Source organism: Bufo gargarizans, chromosome 10 (genome assembly GCF_014858855.1).
Source record: "Bufo gargarizans isolate SCDJY-AF-19 chromosome 10, ASM1485885v1, whole genome shotgun sequence".
Taxonomy (NCBI): Eukaryota; Metazoa; Chordata; class Amphibia; order Anura; family Bufonidae; genus Bufo; species Bufo gargarizans.
The window spans coordinates 116935192-116956012 of record NC_058089.1 but is presented as its reverse complement, the minus strand read 5'-3'; the positions used below and the strand labels follow the sequence as shown (position 1 = coordinate 116956012).

Here is a 20821-nt window from a genome sequence, read left to right as displayed (position 1 = left end):
GTGCTTTAATTTTAGCCGTTTATACTTGTTACCTAAAGGAATACATTTTTTAGTGCAATTACTCAATGTGGATTGGAAGCTCTCCCATTTATCCTATTATTATGTGACAGTAGCTGCCCCCAGTCTATGCCCTGAAATGCTGTCCTCAGCCCAGGGAAATTAGCCTTTTTAAAATTCTGTGTCTTTGCTCTGCCCGACAGAGTTAGCTTCTTATATTTTAGGGGGAATATAATTATATTGTGGTCGAACAGTAACATTTCCAACAAGCTCTGCATTATTAGAAATTACCAGATCCAACAGATGATCGCCCCTAGTGGGAGCTTCTACAAACTGGCCCATAAAGTGGTCCTGCAGCAAGTTGAGGAATCTTCTCCCCTTTGCGGTTGAGGCAGAACCATGACCACAGTCAATGTCTGGGAAGGTAAAATCTCCCATTATGACCACTGTACCGGTCTGTGCCGCCCGCTCTATTTGGTTATACAGTTGTGTTTCTATCTCCTCTGTGATGTTAGGGGGTCTATAGATTACAAGTATTATTTTATCAGTGTTTATATCCCTTTGAACTTCCACCCATACGGTTTCCACATCCTCACCATCCGCACCCACAGTTTCCTCTTTCACACTTGTCTTCAGGTCACTCCTCACATACAGGCACACACCACCATCTTTTCTATTGACCCGGTCTTTCCTAAATAGTGTAAACCCCTCAATATTAACAGCCCAGTCATGCGAAGAGTCCAACCATGTCTCAGCCACACCAACTATACCTATTCTTCTAGTACCACAGCCTCCAGCTCCCCCATTTTTTTAGCTAGACTTCTGGCATTTATGAAACTACATTTTAAATTACTATTACCTGTAAAGTGATTATCCAGGATTATTGGGTTACCTTGGCTGATGTTTGTATGTGACAGGTTCTTGTTACCAGCAGTTCTATTTTTCACCGGTGTATAGTTCTGCCCAGTCTTCTCCCTACTTTCCTCACTAACTCCAGCCCCCACTAAATCCCCACTGTCCCTTCCTATATCTCACTCTCTATTTACACTATCTACTCCCTTATTAGTATGACCCCCCCCACCCTCCCCCAGATCCTAGTTTAAAAGCTCCTCCAGCCATTTTGCCCCCAGAGCAGTTGCACCCTCCCCAATAAGGTGCAGCCCGTCCCTACTGTAGAGCCTGTAACCGACAGAGAAGTCGGCCCAGTTCTCCATGAACCCAAACCCTTCCTTCCTGCACCAGCTCCTGAGCCACTTATTTAACTCCCTAAGCTCCCGTTGTCTCTCTGGTGAGGCTCGTGGCACTGGTAGTATTTCTGAAAACACTGCCTTGGAGGTCCGGGACTTGACTTCTCTCCTAGTTCCCTAAAATCATTTTAAAGGACCTTCCATCTCCCCCTGACTTTGTCATTGGTGCCAATGTGTACCATGACTGCCGGGTCTTCCCCAGTCCCACCCAGCAATCTGTCAATCCGATCCGCAATATGCCGAACCCGAGCACCCGGAAGACAACACACTGTTCGGTATTCACGGTCTTGGCGACAGATGACCCTGTCTGTCCTCCTAATAATAGAGTCCCCTACCACCGGCATCTGTCTGACCTTTGCTGCACTCCTTTTTCCATCCTTCCTGCAGGGGGCATCCTCCTGGTTGCTAGGAGAAACGCCCTGCTGCAGTGTTGCTGGCCCTGGGCTTTCATCTCTAATATCAGCCAAACAGGCATATTTACTAGGGCGTTCCAGCTCAGGACTAGCCTCCCTGGCACTTTTCCCTCTACCCCTTCTTCCTACATTAACCCAACTCCTGACCAGATAGTCCTGATCTTGCCCTCCTCCTCCCACCTCCATATTCACTGACCCCAACCAGTGCCTGCACAGTGAGGTCTAAGCCTCTCTCCAGGTCTGCAATGCCCCTAAGTATTTCAAGCTGCTTATTTAGATCCAAGATCTGGGCTTCCAAATAGGCAACATGATTGAGTGTATTCACCCTCGAAAGGCTCTTCAAGGCATGGACACACTGCACAGGACACACACTTAGTAGCATTGTCCATGGAGCACATGTTTAAATGGGGATGAACAGTAAATATGGAAAACAGTAAATATGAGTTAAGCTTTAGACCCTGTCTGCTGTAGTTGGCGGACTAGCTAGAATCAAGCCAACAACACACAAGGAAAATCTGGCAAACCTTAGTTTCTTGCTCCTTGTCTTAAGCTCCGGTTCTTTAAACTCCACTTATTCAGAAGCCCACTTAGTGCAGCAAGCCCAGGTAGAGCGAGGTGTATAGTAGGTATATTCTTGTAAACAGGAGCAGTATTATAGTAGTTATATTTGTTTGCGTAGGTGACAGTATTGTCACAGTTCGTTTCCATGTACCCTGTTAGGTCATAATGGCATTGTAGAAGGGGATCTACAGTTTGTGATGTGCCAGAATGTAATGCCAATTTGCTAAAGTGGCTCCTTGTTTAGTGGACCCAGCATGTCCATCCATTACATGGATGGCTATTCATTTATAAGGCCAGCATGTCCTGCTATTGTACATTTCCTCTCAAAGTGAGTAGATGTGATTTAACCAAGCAATTACAGTGGTTGCTTCGTTTTCTTGTTTTTTAGAGGGGCTGTATTTATGAGTCAGCCAGAAATGTGCACAATGTTCTTTACCAACTTTTCTTGGCAGCTCATAGTCCTTCACCCATTTTTCTCTTACAAATGATTCATACTGCATGTTGCATTGTATAAAATATTACTAACTGTACAATTTCTATATTCACTTTTTGACCAACATCGATGTATTATTTTGTGCATCTTTTTCTATTGTACATATTCTACTACAGATAATATTAATATTCATTCATGTAGAACCATTATAAATGACCATATTTTTCTATTGACAATTCTAGATGAAGTGGGCCAAAAGTCCCAATGACTCTACCAGTAGTTACTATATCATGTCCAGTGTAGGACTGGGATATCTTGGTCCACTCTTCTTCTATAATGACCATGTACCTGTCCAACGTTAATATTTGCTTTGGGCAGGCCGTCAGTAAGAACCATGTCAGAGGTTGCTGAACCTCATGGACCCTGTGTTGGCTGCTCTTACCGCTGTGTCAGAACCTTGGCCCACAGGATAGCTCGGTGTTGGGCCTTTCAGACCTATCATATCTTGGATTTAGACTTGGTCATAAAGTAAAAAACATAATTGACATTGATGATCTTCTACCCAGTGACTTCAATAAATTCCACATAGTCAATGATGCTCAAGAACAAGTAGTCAATCCAGTTGGGTTCAATTAGTAATCACAGGCAGATTGTGAAAACGTGCTTTTTTTTTTTATTAGTCTTGAATATATAATGCCCTTAAAGGAACGTTTGAGGCATCGTTTATGCTCATGTCCATCTCATTCCCTCATCTATTATTACTTTGGGGTTGGGGACCTGTGAAGGCTTAAACATTCTGTCCAGGTATACAGCCTTGATTACATCTGACAGAAATGGCCCACAAAGCCCTGACTAGTTCTTGCCTCATTTTTAAATCTAACAGAATATCTTTATTGTTCAGAGCAACCAATTAGCTTTCATTTTTTAAAAGCAGTTTAAGAAATGGAAGTTGAGCTCTGATTGGTTGCATTGGACCCCAAAGACACAGTTAAATTATATTGATAAACGAGGCCCATGTGACAGCCAACCATAGCACAACCAACATTGGATGGGTGACATCCCTATATTCTTCTATAATCTCCACCCACCATGTTTTAATCCATACAGTAGATGTCCTCTGTAACAGCCATGTGTGTCCATAGATGACAACAAGCCCTATTTTCCCACGACAATCCTGGGAACAGGATGGAAAAAGGTGCAGGGATTAGGTACCCTACCCAAAATTTTCTTTTGGGGGCGTTCACAGGTGATTACAAACGTGGGACTTAAATGTCCCGATTTTGGCTATTCAGATGTTGGCTAATATGTAATGTCCTCTATGGCAAATGTGAAACGAAAAAGGCCATGATTCCACTCTGCAACCAAAAAATCCTTGGAGTCCAAAAACATCCCCTAAAATATGTCCTTCTCTTGAGTTTAATTCCTGGTGACGTCCCCTTGTCAGGTAAGGAATACTTCACTGATGGCTTCGGCTATCCCAGTGATCGAAGTCTGAATTATGGAACCTAAAATCAGGTTGTCTGAGGAAGTTTCAATATGCCTCTGGCCAATCTACATAAAAATATGAGGATGTATTTTGACTTTTCCAGGACAAAGCAGCTTTATGAAGGCTTTCCTGAAACTCATATGGCAGAGGGGGTAAAGTACTGGGTTGATGGCAGAATTTAACCAGAGGAGCCAAAAGGAGATCTCATAGAGGTAGTGCTGAACGCAACGTCCATGGCAAGCTGCCCTGATAATCATCAACAGTGTGTAGGGCGCCCAGCAAAGGCCAAAGACACATACAATAATGGCCAAGGATTTGGCTACTCTCTTGTCTCTCGAAAGTCTAAACCTATTGGCGATGCTACTAGCCATGTCTGTCCTGACGTTACTACAAGCATTTTCCACCGTTTTGTAAAAACAGTCTTGATGCTTCTTGGTCTGAACTTCGACTTGTAAAGGTGGAAGATCCTGGCTGATATTGAGGTCCAATGTGTGGCTCTTGAGTCTTTGGGACCTCTGACCTGCAGGACAAGTCTCAGAGGATATCAAACAGGTGGTCTGTTTCTTAGCATCAGTTTGAGGCCTTTCAGCTGGTTTGACAAAAAAAATAAGGTGTTCTTTCTTCTTCCTCTGGAAACTCATCTCACAGTGTTCCTGGCCTTGGGCCAATTCTTCGTTCCTCATCATGGTCCTCTTCTTTATATTGATGTAGATACTCAGATTGAAATAGGTGACGCTGATAAATGGCGTGAAAAACTCTACTGTCGAGGCGATCATCAGGAAATACCAGTTATAGTAAAATTCCACGTAACATTCTCCTTCGGGTAAGATGGTGGCTCTTGCTATGTACTCCCAACTGATGATAGCTGGACCATAGAGAAGGAAGGCGGCCACCCAGACAGTCAACATTTTTAGAACTGCATTTCTAGTCATTCCTTTTTGGGCTCTGTAGGACACCTAATGTATGGAAACAGAGACATTACTAATGTAAAGCATTCTAGAGGTAAGATACAACAATAGACAGATGGGTATAGATATATTTTGTACAAAAGAGGTAGAATTATAGTAGCTATAGTATTATACATAGGAGGCAGCATCGTAATGGCTATACTCTTGTACATAGGAGCAGTATTATAGTAGGTATATTCTTATACATGGGAGGCAGTATTATAGTAGTTATATTCTTATACATAGGAGGCGGTGTTATAGTAGTTATATTCTTGTACATAGGAGCAGTATTATAGTAGTTATACTCTTGTACATAGGAGCAGTATTATAGTAGGTATATTCTTATACATAGGAGGCGGTGTTATAGTAGTTATATTCTTGTACATAGGAGCAGTATTATAGTAGTTATATTCTTGTACATAGGAGCAGTATTATAGTAGTTATATTCTTATACATAGGAGGCAGTGTTATAGTAGTTATATTCTTGTACATAGGAGGCAGTATTATAGTAGTTATATGCTTGTACATAGGAGCAGTATTATAGTAGTTATATTCCTGTACATAGGAGGCAGTATTATAGTAGTTATATTCTTGTACATAGGAGCAGTATTATAGTAGTTATATTCTTGTACATGGGAGGCAGTATTATAGTAGTTATATTCTTGTACATAGGAGAAGTATTATAGTAGTTATATTCCTGTACATAGGAGTAGTATTAAAGTAGTTATATTCCTGTACATAGGAGGCAGTATTATAATGGATATATTTTGAACATATGCGGGCACCGGCTGTGTGCTCCCCGCATCATGTTTTATTTTTTGGTGTGGACGGATCACGGACCCATTTTAGTTGAATGGCTTTTGATCTGTCCTGGTCGCCGCATTGATGTTGCCCACGCATTGGGGACTGCAAATTGCTGGCAGCACAACGGCCGTGTGTATGAGGCCTTATAGTAATTATATTCTTGTATATAGAAGGCAGTATTATAGGAGTTATATTCTTTTACATAGGAGCAGTATTATGGTAGTTATATTCATGTACATAGGAGGCAGTATAATGGTAGTTAAATTCTTGTACATAGGAGCAGTATTATAGTAGTTATATTCTTGTACATAGGAGGCAGTATTATAGTAGTTATATTCTTGTACATAGGAGCAGTATTATAGTAGTTATATTCTTTTACATAGGAGCAGTATTATGGTAGTTATATTCATGTACATAGGAGGCAGTATTATAGTAGTTATATTCTTGTACATAGGAGCAGTATTATAGCAGTTATATTCTTGTACATAGGAACAGTATTATAGTATTTATATTCTTGTACATAGGAGCAGTATTGATAGTAGTTATATTCTAGTACATAGGAGCAGTATTATAGTAGTTATATTCTTGTACATAGGAGCAGTATTATGGTAGTTATATTCATGTACATAGGAACAGTATTATAGTAGTTATATTCTTGTACATAGGAGCAGTATTATAGTATTTTGTATTCTTTTACATAGGAGCAGTATTATAGTAGTTATATTCTTGTACATAGGAGGCAGTATTATAGTAGCTATATACTTGTACACAGGAGCAGTATTATAGTATTTATATTCTTGTACATAGGAGCAATATTATAGTAGTTATATTCTTGTACATAGGAGCAGTATTATAGCAGTTATATTCTTGTACATAGGAACAGTATTATAGTATTTATATTCTTGTACATAGGAGGCAGTATTATAGTAGTTATATTCTTGTACATAGGAGGCAGTATTATAGTAGTTATATTCTTGTACATAGGAGCAGTATTATAGTAGTTATATTCTTGTGCATAGGAGCAGTATTATAGTAGTTATATTCTTGTACATAGGAGCAGTATTATGGTAGTTATATTCTAGTACATAGGTGCAGTATTATGGTAGTTATATTCTAGTACATAGGAGCAGTATTATAGTAGTTATATTCTTGTACATAGGGAGCAGTATTATAGTAGTTATATTCTAGTATATAGGTGCAGTATTATAGTAGTTATATTCCTGTACATAGGAGGCAGTATTATAGTAGTTATATTCTAGTACATAGGAGCAGTATTATGGTAGTTATATTCTTGTACATAGGAGCAGTATTATAGTAGTTATATTCTTGTACATAGGAGCAGTATTATAGTAGTTATATTCTAGTACATAGGAGCAGTATTATGGTAGTTATATTCTTGTACATAGGAGCAGTATTATAGTAGTTATATTCTTGTACATAGGTGCAGTATTATATTGGTTATATTATTGTATAAAATTGGCAGCAGGTTATTGTAGTTGGCCCAAATGAAAATGTTCTTAATCTCCACGACAACCCTTCATAAATCAATGTCCTTGTATAACCTAGATGCCCACATAATAATCTCATTGATATTATGTGTCTCTGATCTCTGACATTTGTGATTTTGCAGAGCTTCTCATGTACCATCGTTATTCTGCTAATTTCCCGCTGTGTCAGCATTACTATTATAAATGCACACTTGTGTTGCCAGTCTTTTTGTAGCGTTTGTTCTTCCGCTCTAATTTACTTTAAACATAATCCCCCGTAGACGCTGCGTGCTGTGGTAAAACACATTTAATAATACTGTTTGTTTCTCTGGATCTATTTCGTTCTTAATGTAACTGGTTGTAACGAGCTGGTTTACATGTTCCTGGTATTCGCGGAGCACAAATTGCTCATTGGCCGCGTCTCTACTGAGCCAGTTAATGTAATTACAGGTTTGGATATATTTGTAAAGAGAAGTGCAACAGGTATTGTTTCCATGAAAAGAGCTAAAAGTGCGCTAATCAGTCTGCAACGACGCGGCTCGTTGTGACCTCTGAGGACCACTTCACACAACGCTTAAAAGGCTTTAATAAATACTGTGCTAAATGGAGAAATGTTCTGCTCCTTTACTCCGTAATGAGACAAATAAGTTCAGTTCTCTGCTGACCTGCGACGCGCACGGACATGAATGGGTATTGTCATCAATACGAATGATGGTCATTTTTAGACAACTTTTTTGTAGATATCCCATAAGTGCATATGGAGGAAATGGGGGACGGGGGAGCATTGCTCGAGTCTATCCCCTAGTAGTCATAGCAGGCACTAACATTGAGTGGACCCAGGGGTGTAGCTCTGAGGGTTGCAGAGGTAGCGCTGTCACCCAGACCCAGCAGCCCAAGGACCATCGTCAACATTATAAGATGCCATTCTTTAAATAGTTCAGAGTAGATTGAGGATCTCATTGGGACCATGGAGTCTAAATTATAGATCGGCGGAGTCTGACACTTCGCACTATTGCCGATCAGCAGTTTCAGATTGGCTCCACCGCCAGAAGTAGGCGCCAAAACGACACATCCATCTATAGTGTAGTCACAGTAAAGTGAATGGGAGCAGTGCTGCAGTTACCAGCTTGGTCCACTACAGAGTAGATGGCGCTGTGTAGCTCCTGTACCTACTTCCAGCTGGAGGTGAAGTCTGATATTAAAGATCTAGCCTGAGGACAGGCCATCAATATCAAAATCCTGGACTACCCCTTTAAGGGAAATCTGTAAATGCAATGATCTGATACTATCACTCCTATCATTCAGCACTGATGGGTCCCTGCAGACTTTGATATGGAGAGCGTGTAGCTGTCAGATCCACCTTTGCATTCTCTAATCTGCGAGTACAAAACATTCTGCTGAAAATATCAATGACGTGTATTTGTAGCTCTTGTCGAGTTCTTAGACGAAGGATTGAAAACCAGTAGAGCGGTGAAATGTCTATCAGTATTGATGGGAAATCGAGCTCACTGAAGCATATCTGACTAATGGTGGAGTCTCAGAGGAGTGGGGGGTATGACAAATCTTATAGGGTTTATATTCTGCTCCACACAGTGGACCAGTCTGACTCCAAGTTGAATGGGTTTTAAAGGGGTTCCTACATTTTTTATACTGATGACCTATCCTCTGGGGGTGTCTAGTGTCGGACTACTACCGATCGCATACTGATCACCTATACAGAGGATAGGTCATCATATAAAAAAGTTGGAAAGCCCCTTTAAACCCTAGTTAAGTAAAAGTGATGTGGTTTTACCATCAAGAAAAAAGCACTAACCCAATGTGAGCTCCCACGATCCCAGCCACTAGAGAAGCTGGTGCTTTTTCCTATAGCGTGCAAGCACGGGCACCGCTGCTGGATTGCAGGCTAGTCACAACCATGGATACGAGCAGTGGATAATGTGATGGAAAAATGAACCAAGCCAGCGAAGGAAGCAATATGGACAATCACAATACATTAGTAAGTGGCTCCTATTAACTTCCTGTGCATGGTAAATGCCACTTACTGAAGTGAGACAACCCCTTTAATGATCTCCAACCTGTCGCTTTCCAGGTGTTGCAAACTCCTAGCAAACCCCAACAGCTTTTGGTTGGGAGTTGTAGTTATGCAACGGCTGGAAAGCCGCAGGTGGGAGATCACTGCTTCACCCTTCTATCCAGCCCCATGTAGGTTGCACGCTCATAGGATCAGGTTTACAATGTAGAATGTCAACATGCAACATTTTGTTTACTATAAAATGTTACAATGTTCTCCTCAATGGAAGGTGATGTATAATAATGATTTATTAACCCAGGTTCATCATGGTATTACTGATAATGTACCATATTGGTGGTCTATGGCTGATCACTGACGGTGTCCTAGAACTAATCCTACAGAATATAGAGGGGTGCTGCTTGCCACATAGATAGTGAATAGCTGGGGATAAAGAGGTTGGCCAACTCCTATATCCTTGACAAATTAAATGAGATTAGAAAAGGGTCGGTGGGGATGCGAGGTGTCAGATATTAATGATCTAGCCTGAGGACAGGCCATCAATATCAAAATCCTGGACTACCCCTTTAAGGGAAATCTGTAAATGCAATGATCTGATACTATCACTCCTATCATTCAGCACTGATGGGTCCCTGCAGACTTTGATATGGAGAGCGTGTAGCTGTCAGATCCACCTTTGCATTCTCTAATCTGCAAGTACAAAACATTCTGCTGAAAATATCAATGACGTGTATTTGTAGCTCCTGTCGAGTTCTTAGACGAAGGATGGAAAACTATTAGAGCGGTGAAATGTCTATCAGTATTGATGGGAAATCAAGCTCACTGAAGCATATCTGGCTAATGGTGGCGTCTCAGAGGAGTGGGGGGTATGACAAATCTTATAGGGTTTATATTCTGCTCCATCTGACACTAAGTTGAATGGGTTTTCAAGGGACTCCTACTCCCACTAGGGGGAACTTACCACACACATTTAAATCAACTATAAAACAGTATACTCTCCTGAGCTCCCCCTAGTGGTGGCTGCAGGCAGACAGAATTTTATCATTTGAGTCTATGTCCATGCGGGGGATTTAGAGCTCTGTATCAGGAAACAATGTAGCTAGAGATATAATAAGAAATTAATCTGCCTAGAATCTAACCCTAAAAACAGACACTTACTTAAAGCTAGCCCATCTTTATGGAGTGTGAGAAATAACCCTAAATGGGTCGAAACCTACAGTCAGGCTCAGATTTATGCCTCTGCAACCTAAAGCTTTAGAACCTAACCATCTGAGTCCAGCCTGAGCTGTATAGCAAGCCTTTACTATGTGCATGGGTGGCCTGCTGGGACGTCAAGTAACTCTCAGCTTGTCCTATCAACAGGGAGACTTCTACACGGCTGGAATAGAATAAAGACAAGAGCTTTATTTACCGCCTTGGTGACTGAGATGAATCTGTCGTAGCTGATGAGGACAATGTTGAAGACGGAGGCAGTGCAGAGCAGATAGTCCATGACCAGCCACAACTTGCACAGTCCTTTCCCAAATGTCCACTGCCCCGTCAGGACATAGGGGATATAGAGAGGGATGCAGAACCCACCTGAGGATCAGACAAGTAAGGACAAGGTCATGAAAATCACAATTGGTGTCAGTCTGCTGTCAGTGACCATAGAAAGGCACTGAGAATATACTTATATAAGAGTTACATGGCAGTGCTGAAAATTCTAAACAAAACAACAACTCCCAGCATTCCTTCATCTTGCTGGGGGTGGTAGTTATGCATACAAGAAGGGTGAACATCTGTGTAGGGGCATAGGAGAATGAGGTAGACAGACCCCTTGGGACCCCAGACCGCTCACCCCATCAAGCCCTGGCAGACTGAGTACTATTGCCCATTAACCTTTTTTTAATCATATCCAACTTGTGTTGTGAAACTACAACTCCCAGAAAGTCCAGCATGACGGGTGGTGTAGTTTTTGCAACAGGTTGATGCCATGATGGTCCATCCAATACTCACCCACTAAGAAATCAGCAATGGCCAGGTTGAGGAAGAAGAAATTTCCTTGAGTCCTTAACCCTTTATCCACCACAAAAGCCAAAATGACCAGAGCATTGCCCAGGAGGGTTGCTAGAACCATGAGGATCATGAGAACTGCCAGCAATATGGAGACACTGGGAGTGAACTGTCCATAGTGCTGAAATTGCTCCTCACCGTTGGCCAAGCATTTATTCCCAAGCTGGTTGTCCACTGTTGAGCTGTTTACTCCTGACATAGCTGCTGCAGGGAGTCAGGGGAAAAAAGGTTAAAAAAACACCCCATAAAACCCAATGCAAAGAGTCACATCATTCAAGAGCAGAGCCTGCTATCCAGATGGGTGGCATATGGAGTTTGCTTCGTCTGTGCACTGAAAATCCAAACTCCAGACCTTCTGCTGCCTGCAAATACAATGCACACAAGACCCATTGAACAGGAGCAGAGTCAATGTGAATGCTGAGCAGCCAAGGACAGCCCTATAGCGCCACCTAGAGGAAGAAAGTGATAGGACAGGCAAATGTGACCAGTGTGCAAGAGAATATCTGTTGGAGGGCATGAGGAGGGCACAGCCAATAGGACTAACTGACGTCTAAGTGTCTTGGGTAGATGTTACCATCCATAATGGCTGCACTTAGCACTCGTTCACATGTCAGTAGGTGGAGTGGTTTTTGCATTAATCAGCTTTGCAGAGGACAGTCCTGTAGTAAATCATACTAACCAGGCAGGAAAGAGCTGGATATAAACCATACGGGCATAGTATGCTCTAAAGGGCAAGAGGGTATAACTCTCAGCATGCTATGGCGGCCTTCCATTTGTTAGCACATCATTATACTATGGAGAAGTGGTGGCGGTGGGAAATTGGGGTACAGGGAACCAACCTTGCACCCACTCAGTCATATTACAGATATGAAAATAAAATAACCAGAAGGCTTGGATTTTTGGGATTCTGGAGCCACGGTTGGGGTAACCTGTAGGTTGCACTGTGACCCCATTCTTTTCTATGGCTGCAGAGGAACAGTTGGAGCACCAGAGATTGCTGATCCCTGCTGTAGGCCATCAATACTGATCATACGGGTCTGAACCTCAGGTCCCCCACCAATCATCATAGTGAAAGGAGCTCCAAGTTCCTGCAAGTCATACACCCCATATTCTTTGTGTACACACAGTGGCCGCTCATAGGACGGCTGTGCCGAGCCCTGCATCTTGTCCTGTGTAAGTAAAATAGCACAGATACAGCTACCGAGTATCCTGTACTGTGACATCACTGTGTTTAGTATCCCTGTACTGTGACATCACTGTGTTTATTATCTCTGTACTGTGACATCACTGTGTTTATTATCCCTGTACTGTGACATCACTGTGTTTAGTATCCCTGTACTGTGACATCACTGTGTTTATTATCCCTGTACTGTGACATCACTGTGTTTAGTATCCCTGTACTGTGACATCACTGTGTTTATTATCCCTGTACTGTGACATCACTGTGTTTATTATTCCTGTACTGTGACATCACTGTGTTTATTATCTCTGTACTGTGACATCACTGTGTTTAGTATCCCTGTACTGTGACATCACTGTGTTTATTATCCCTGTACTGTGACATCACTGTGTTTATTATCCCTGTACTGTGACATCACTGTGTTTATTATCCCTGTACTGTGACATCACTGTGTTTATTATCCCTGTACTGTGACATCACTGTGTTTATTATCTCTGTACTGTGACATCACTGTGTTTATTATCCCTGTACTGTGACATCACTGTGTTTATTATCTCTGTGCTGTGACATCACTGTGTTTATTATCTCTGTACTGTGACATCACTGTGTTTATTATTCCTGTACTGTGACATCACTGTGTTTATTATCTCTGTACTGTGACATCACTGTGTATATTATTCCTGTACTGTGACATCACTGTGTTTATTACCCCTGTACTGTGACATCACTGTGTTTATTACCTCTGTACTGTGACATCACTGTGTTTATTATCCCTGTACTGTGACATCACTGTGTTTATTATCTCTGTACTGTGACATTGCTGTGTGTATTATCCCTGTACTGTGACATCACTGTGTTTATTATCTCTGTACTGTGACATCACTGTGTTTATTATCTCTGTACTGTGACATCACTGTGTTTATTATCTCTGTACTGTGACATCACTGTGTTTATTATCCCTGTACTGTGACATCACTGTGTTTATTATCCCTGTACTGTGACATCGCTGTGTTTATTATCCTGTACTGTGACATCACTGCGTTTATTATCCCTGTACTGTGACATCACTGCGTTTATTATCCCTGTACTGTGACATCACTGTGTTTATTATCTCTGTACTGTGACATCACTGTGTTTATTATCCCTGTACTGTGACATCACTGTGTTTATTATCTCTGTACTGTGACATCACTGTGTTTATTATCCCTGTACTGTGACATCGCTGTGTTTATTATCCCTGTACTGTGACATCGCTGTGTTTATTATCCCTGTACTGTGACATCACTGTGTTTATTATCCTGTACTGTGACATCACTGCGTTTATTATCCCTGTACTGTGACATCACTGTGTTTATTATTCCTGTACTGTGACATCACTGTGTTTATTATCTCTGTACTGTGACATCACAGTGTTTATTATCTCTGTACTGTGACATCACAGTGTTTATTATCTCTGTACTGTGACATCACTGTGTTTATTATCTCTGTACTGGGACATCACTGTGTTTATTATCTCTGTACTGTGACATCACTGTGTTTATTATCTCTTTGCTGTGACATCACTGTGTTTATTATCCCTGTACTGTGACATCACTGTGTGCATTTTATTGTACTAAGATTGTGGTAAGGCCCATCATCATCATCATCAGCTAACCTACTTGTTGATGGTTTCTTGGTAAAACCCCATATTGTCTAACCTGTGGCAAAAAGAAGTAAGAGAATGGTAGTTTTCCCATCCTCCAGCCATAGGAGTCAATAGAGGCTCAGATGGAGTCACTTTGATGCCTTATTGCTTGGCATAGGTTTTAGACCGCTGCCTCCCACCTACAGTTTTACATATATTTAGCTCTTAAATGCAAATTCTCAAAATGTCTGACGAACGTGCTTTGTACTGGAGACGTGTTCCCTCACAATGCTCAGCGATTATACATCGGGAAGAATAGCAGAACAACAATAGCACAAGGAGGAAAACACAATGTATCACACAATAAATGAAATGCACTCCACACGACGATCGCTGCACCTTATACTCAGGATTTATTTTGCATATTAAAATCATAGAAACCCTGTAATCAGGCTCTGAGAGGGTCTACTACTTACACTAAAGGGAATGTGTCATTAAAATGGAGACACAGCGCCACCCTTGCTTATAGGCTATGTGTGGTATTGCAGCTCGGCTTTATTCATGTAGCTGCAATACCAGACACTGTCTATGGAGAAGATATTTTTTCTAATCTCTTACCCCCCTCCCCATATTGCCTACTGTACTGCTCCCACCATGCAGCAGATTTGACTGACGGAACCCTCCTAATAAGGGGACATGTGGTATTGCATGGTGCCCATTCAACTCAAAGGGTGGCCATGTTATTATTGGTCACGTTGAGGCCTCCACACCAGGAGAAACTGATGGTGCTCATGTGTGCCCATCGCCAACTGCATTGCTCAGCGTTCTCCCATAGAAGTGAATGGAACAGAGTTCACACCTCCCTCCAGGGCTCTATTTTGGTGATTACTGGGGGTCCCAATAGTCCACCCCCAGCATTCAATTATCCACTACCCTGTGTCAATGGGAACCTAAAAGGAGTTCCCAGATTAGAAATGGTCTTCTTCCAAAAACAGCGCCACAACTGTCCAACTGTGGTATTGCAGTGAATTCAATGATGCTGCAATCCCGCATACAACCTGTGGACTGGTGCGGCACTTTTTAGACTACGGTGTTTAGGGTGCCCTTGGGGGGCAATAATTGCAGTTGCACCCATTAGCACAGCAAAGGGGCATTATAATGAGCTCTGATCTAAAAACTTGACTGTTTCCCGTTTTGCTCCTCTTAAGATTCTCTGCACATTTTTCGGTGGCTCAATCTGCTTTGCTCCGAGTAAAGGGAACTCGGAGTCTCATCAGATTCTTCATTTTCCTTCCAGTCTCCAGTGATTGTTTACATAAAATATTAAAGCAGCGGTTCCGGTGGGATCAGACATGTTGCAGAGAGATCGGGAGGATTCAGCCTGAGAATTTCATGCATTCATGAGCATTGGCTTTTCATAAATTCAATGATGGGGATAAAATCCCCCCCTGATAATCCCCCTGGGAATTCACTGACAACCCTTATACAAACTGAGACACTTAGCAATAGCCTCTCCAGCATCTCCGTCCAACTGCGCGTCCCCTTAAAGAAGAACGATCACGCAAAATGTATTCTTCTCCCTTCACACCCAAAGCTTACCAGATCAAAGTGCATTGTGGGAGCTCGAATTGTGTGCAAAATTAGTAAAATATTTACATAGTTACTCGTTTGTTTACATTTAAACTGCAACGTTTAGAAATTATGTTTTCCAAAAGCTGAATTGGCATTGAGGTTGTGGATAGTGGGCATATAAAGCATGGTGTAAAGTGCTGACCTGGATAGCTACTCTGTGTAGGGTGAGGGTATTGAGGAGACATGGCTCTGTAGGACTGGTTCCCTTCCTGTGCATGCCCAGCTGTTGTGAAACTACAACTCCCAGCATGCTCTGACGCAGCCACTTGTTGGAGGCCAACCAACTTGTTCCTTCAGGTTTGGGACAGAACCCTTTGCCTCTATCCCCCCCATTCATTTACCCTAGGTCCATTTTGAGGCGCCCTTGATTGTACGATGCTGTGGGTTATCCACCTCAACCCCCTATCTCCAGGGGCCACAAAGCAGCAACCATGCAAGAACTTTTGAGCTCTTGTCTGCATTGATGTCCTCAGTTTTATTCGAGCCCTCGGTAATGGTTCTGTCCGCACAATTGTGGCTCCGGTGCTCTACGTCAGGCATGCTCAACCTGCGGCCCTGCAAAACCACAACTCCCAGCATCCCTGAACAGCCTACAGCTATCAGCCTACAGCAAAGCATGCTGGGAGTTGTAGTTTTACAACAGCTGGAGGGCCACAGGTTGAGCATCCCTGCTCTACGTCAATCACATTTCCGGACATCGCTCTCAGTCCATGGTAATAATCGTGATTATTTATAATGCACTCATAGAGAAAAGGCTTTCCAGATTATAATGGGGAGTCAGTTAGAAAATCCACATTTCTTTCTAGTAACAGCTCCGCTCAACTCCATGTGGCCGGGTCTGGTATTGCAACTTGAATGTTGCTTAGTTGCAATTCCAGACTCAGCCACAAGGAGATGAGTGGCGCTGGATAAACTTTTTTCAAATCCCAGTCAGGTGGAGACTTTCCATGAATGTAAAATGAGAACATGTACCTTACACTTGTTTCATCCCCTCGGAAGGTATTGCTGTGATATTATTATTCGTCGCGGCTTAAATTGCAGCCTTGGGCGATGGCGCTATCGGGAGAATTTAGGATGGGGTCTTTTGTAAAGGATGAAAAGAAGCTTCTTTGTTACATTATTAAAGGAGCTTTCCTTGAAGTTTACATTCATGAGAAGTGACTCTTAATGTGAATGGAAACATGAAACAATAATCCTTCTGTGCCGTGAAGCGCAAGTCATTTTAAAGTGGAAACAAATGTATCTTGTGAGTTTTATCTCTTGGATGAGCCGACAGTCAATGGCGTAATGACTGATAATAGGCGGTGCAGGATGGAGGGGCGGCAAAAACACAAGAAATAGACTTTATGGCATTCTCTGTAAAATTATAACTATAAAAATAATAAAAAATGTAAAAAAAGAAAGAAATGTTTTACTTTAACTGGACACTTTATAGCATACCCCAGATCTCTTAGAGGGGGGTTCTTCTCAAAGCCCCATTAACCTGAGTGGAGAGCTCTGGAGGGCTGAGCATGAACCATGTGTTAGCATCATAGCCCATTCATCTATATGGTCAGCATGTAATACTACATTTCTCCAGCAGTGGCTGCTCTAGGAGAAATATGTTTGCTGACTGCCAGGGATCTCTGCTATTGAATCGGTGACGATCAGCTGATGCCAGAGGGTTCTCATGTGGAGAAGAGTTTGCCCTTTCAAATGTGTTTTTCAAGAACCCATTAGGACCCAGAAACCCACCTTTAATAGTCATATCTTACCTTCAGAAGAAAGTTCTCAATATACTTAACTTCATGATATTATGTGGCATAACCACTCTGTCAATGTCCTTTACCAGGTTTCCTGTCTGATCTGTGGATGTGACGTCACAGGGCCTCAACTATTCCTCTCCCTCATGAATGTATAGATAAGGTGGATTCGGGAGTTGGTGCAAAGAATAAGGAAGGAAGAAAAGACAGAGAGGGAGGAAGTAAGGAAGGAGAGAGGGAGGGTGGAAGTAAGGAAGGAGAAAAGGAGGCGGAAAGGAGAGAAGGAGTAGGAGGGAGGGAGAGAGGAAGGAAGGAGAGAGAGGACGGAAGGAAGGAAGGAAGGAAGGAGAGAGAGAGGATGGAAGGAGAGAGGGAGGGAGGAAGGGAGAAGAGGGGGAGGAAAGAGAGAGGGAGGGAGGAGAGAAGGAAGGGGAGAGGGAGGAAGTAAGGAGGAGAGAGGAAGGAAGGAAGAAATGAGAGAAAAAGGAAGGAAGGAAGGAAAGAGGGAGGAAGGAAGGAAGAAAGGACAGAGGGAGAAAGGAAATAGGAGGAGAGGAAGAAAGGGAAGGAAGCATGAGGAAGGGATAGAAGTTGGGAAGAAAAGTGGCGGAGAGAGAAGGAAGGAAAGAAAGGATGGAAGGAAGAGAAGGAAGGATGGATGGAAGGGGGGAAGAAGGAAGGGATAACAGTAGGAAGGAAAGTGAAAAGCAAATGATTAAGACAAGGAATGACCGAAATAGACAGGGGAGTAAGGGAGAAGGGGGGAGAGAGGAAGAAAGGAAGGAAGGAAGGAGAGGGAGGGAGGAAGGAAGGAGATAGAGAGGGAGGAATGAAGGAAGGAGAGAGGGAGGAATGAAGGAAGGAGAGAGGGAGGAAGGAAGGAGGAGAGAGGAAGGAAGGAAGAAATGAGAGGGAGAGGAAGGAAGCAAAGAAGGAGAGGGAAAGGAAGGAAGGAAGGAGAGAGAGAGAGAGAGAGAGAGGGAGGAAGGAATGAGATAGAGAGGGAGGAATGAATGAAGGAGGGAGGGAGGAAGGAAGGATAGAGGGAAGAAGAAAGGAAGGAAGGACAGAGGGAGAAAGGAAATGGGAAGAAAGGGAAGGAAAAATTAGGGAGGGAAAGAAGGTGGAAAGAAAAGTGGTGGAGAGAGAAGGAAGGAAAGAAAGGATGGGAGGGGGAAGGAAGGAAAGAATAAAAGTAGGAAGGAAAGTAAAAACAAAGCAAATGATTAAGACAAGGAATGACAGAAATAGACAGGGGAGAAAGGGAGGAGAGAGAAAGACAAGAATGAAGGATGGATGGAAAGAATAAACATAAAAAAATAAATAAATAATGAATGAAAACAAGGAGTAAGTAGGGAAGGAAAGATGGAGGGAGGTAGAGAAGAAGGAAGGAAAGAAGGTAGGAAGAAAGAGGAGGAAGAAATAGAAAGAAGGAAGGAGGGGTGGAAGAAAGGAGAGAAAAAAAATGGGAAGTAAGGGATGAAGAAAGAGAGGAAGAAGGAAAACAATCTAAAGAATAAAGGATGGAATAAAAGAAGGAAGGAATGATGAAAGGAAGGAGTGAGAGAGACAGAGAGAGAGAGACAGAGAGAGTGAAATTAAATATGGATAGACATAATATGGTAGGAAGGAAGAGAAAGGGTGAGAAAAGAAGAGAGGAAGGAATGAGTAGAAATGAAAGGAAGCAAGGAAGAGAATGTAGGAAGGAAGGAAGAAAGCAGAGGGAGCAATGAAGAATGGAACGAAGGAAAGGAGGGAAGAAGTAAGTAAAGAAAGGAGGAAAGAAGAAATCAATGGAGAAAACACTAAAGGAAACTAGGAGGTTAAGGTTAGAAGGAAGGAGCTATGAAGGAATGCAAGAAATGCTATGCAAGGAAAAGGGGAGAAAAATAGAAACAATTGAATAAGACAAAGATGGAAACAGAGAAGAAAGGACAGGAGGACTGTGTTTTCTCCTGACACATGAATATGAATATAGATTTGTTACACACAGACGTTTCTCTGAGAAGGACTGAATGCACACAACACTTCTGAAGCTCATTAGGAATTTCCATAGACAAGGCGATTCCTGCTATTTCCTTCCCATCAGTCCTTCCAGATATAGCAGCTAATGAATCGCGTTCTCTGCAGCCACCAGGAACATGTTACAGGAGACGTGTGTATCTGGTCCCTGGAGTGTCCATACATGCTATGTGTGTGGTGTCAGCCACCGAGACATCCCTGCAGTAATTGAGGATTTAATTGAAAGGATTTTCACAGGAGAACTCTGGGATCTTTCCTCTTGGACAGTTTTAGAGCATTAAAGGTTCTTTTTTTTAATCACAGGTGGATACATCTTTCTTGTAAGAGCTTGGATGACTGCCCAGGGCAGCTCAGTAAAGAAGTGAACATCAGGATCCGTCGTCCAATTGAGTCATTGTGTGGCGAGATGTATGGAGCAAACAGAAGTCCCAACAATTAATAGTTAATCAAAGAGCATTTAATGCTAAAATTCAACAACAATATGGCTGCCATTGCAACTCCCATCATATAGCTTTGGAAGATTTAAGTGTTGCCCAAAGTCGGAGTTTTAGGAACATGGCTTAAAATGGACTCAGTGTTGGTAGGTAGGAGTCAGGCACACACTGACCTGCATATTAGCCATTGGTGGTATCCATTGGAATATGCAACTGGACCAGGACTAAAGTATGACCCCACTTGATGGTTAAAGGGGTCACCTAAGATTTAACACCAGCCTCTTCACAATACATGTCCCCCATAGCTGGTCCCACATGATAGTGAAAGGGGTCATCTAAGATTTAACCCCACCCTCTTCACAATACATGCCCCCCAAAGCTGGTCCCACATGATGGTTAAAGAGGTCATCTAAGATTTAACCCCATTCTTTTCACAATACATGCCCCCCCCCTGTAGCTGGTCCCACATGATGGTTAAAGGGGTCATCTAAGATTTAACCCCACCCTCTTCACAATACATGCCCCCCCCTGTAGCTGGTCCCACATGATGGTTAAAGGGGTCATCTAAGATTTAACCCCACCCTCTTCACAATACATGCCCCCCCCCTGTAGCTGGTCCCACATGATGGTTAAAGGGGTCATCTAATATTTAACCCCACCCTCTTCACAATACATGTTCCCCCTAGCTGTTCCCACATGATGGTTAAAGGGGTCATCTAAGATTTTCCCCA

At 42.4% G+C, this 20821-nt stretch overlaps 1 protein-coding gene across 1 annotated transcript in view; it reads right to left on the bottom strand.

Annotated features, from left to right (window-relative positions):
* Positions 1-4202: 4202 nt before the first annotated feature.
* The window catches only part of LOC122920108, a 28885-nt gene continuing 12266 nt past the window's right edge, over positions 4203-20821 (bottom strand). The window contains exons 4-6 of the mRNA XM_044269317.1: positions 11400-11660; positions 10816-10982; positions 4203-5093 (exon numbers count right to left, since the gene is read on the bottom strand). Of these exons, the coding sequence (XP_044125252.1) occupies positions 4203-5093; positions 10816-10982; positions 11400-11660 (1319 nt within the window). The remainder of the gene's footprint in view (positions 5094-10815; positions 10983-11399; positions 11661-20821) is intronic.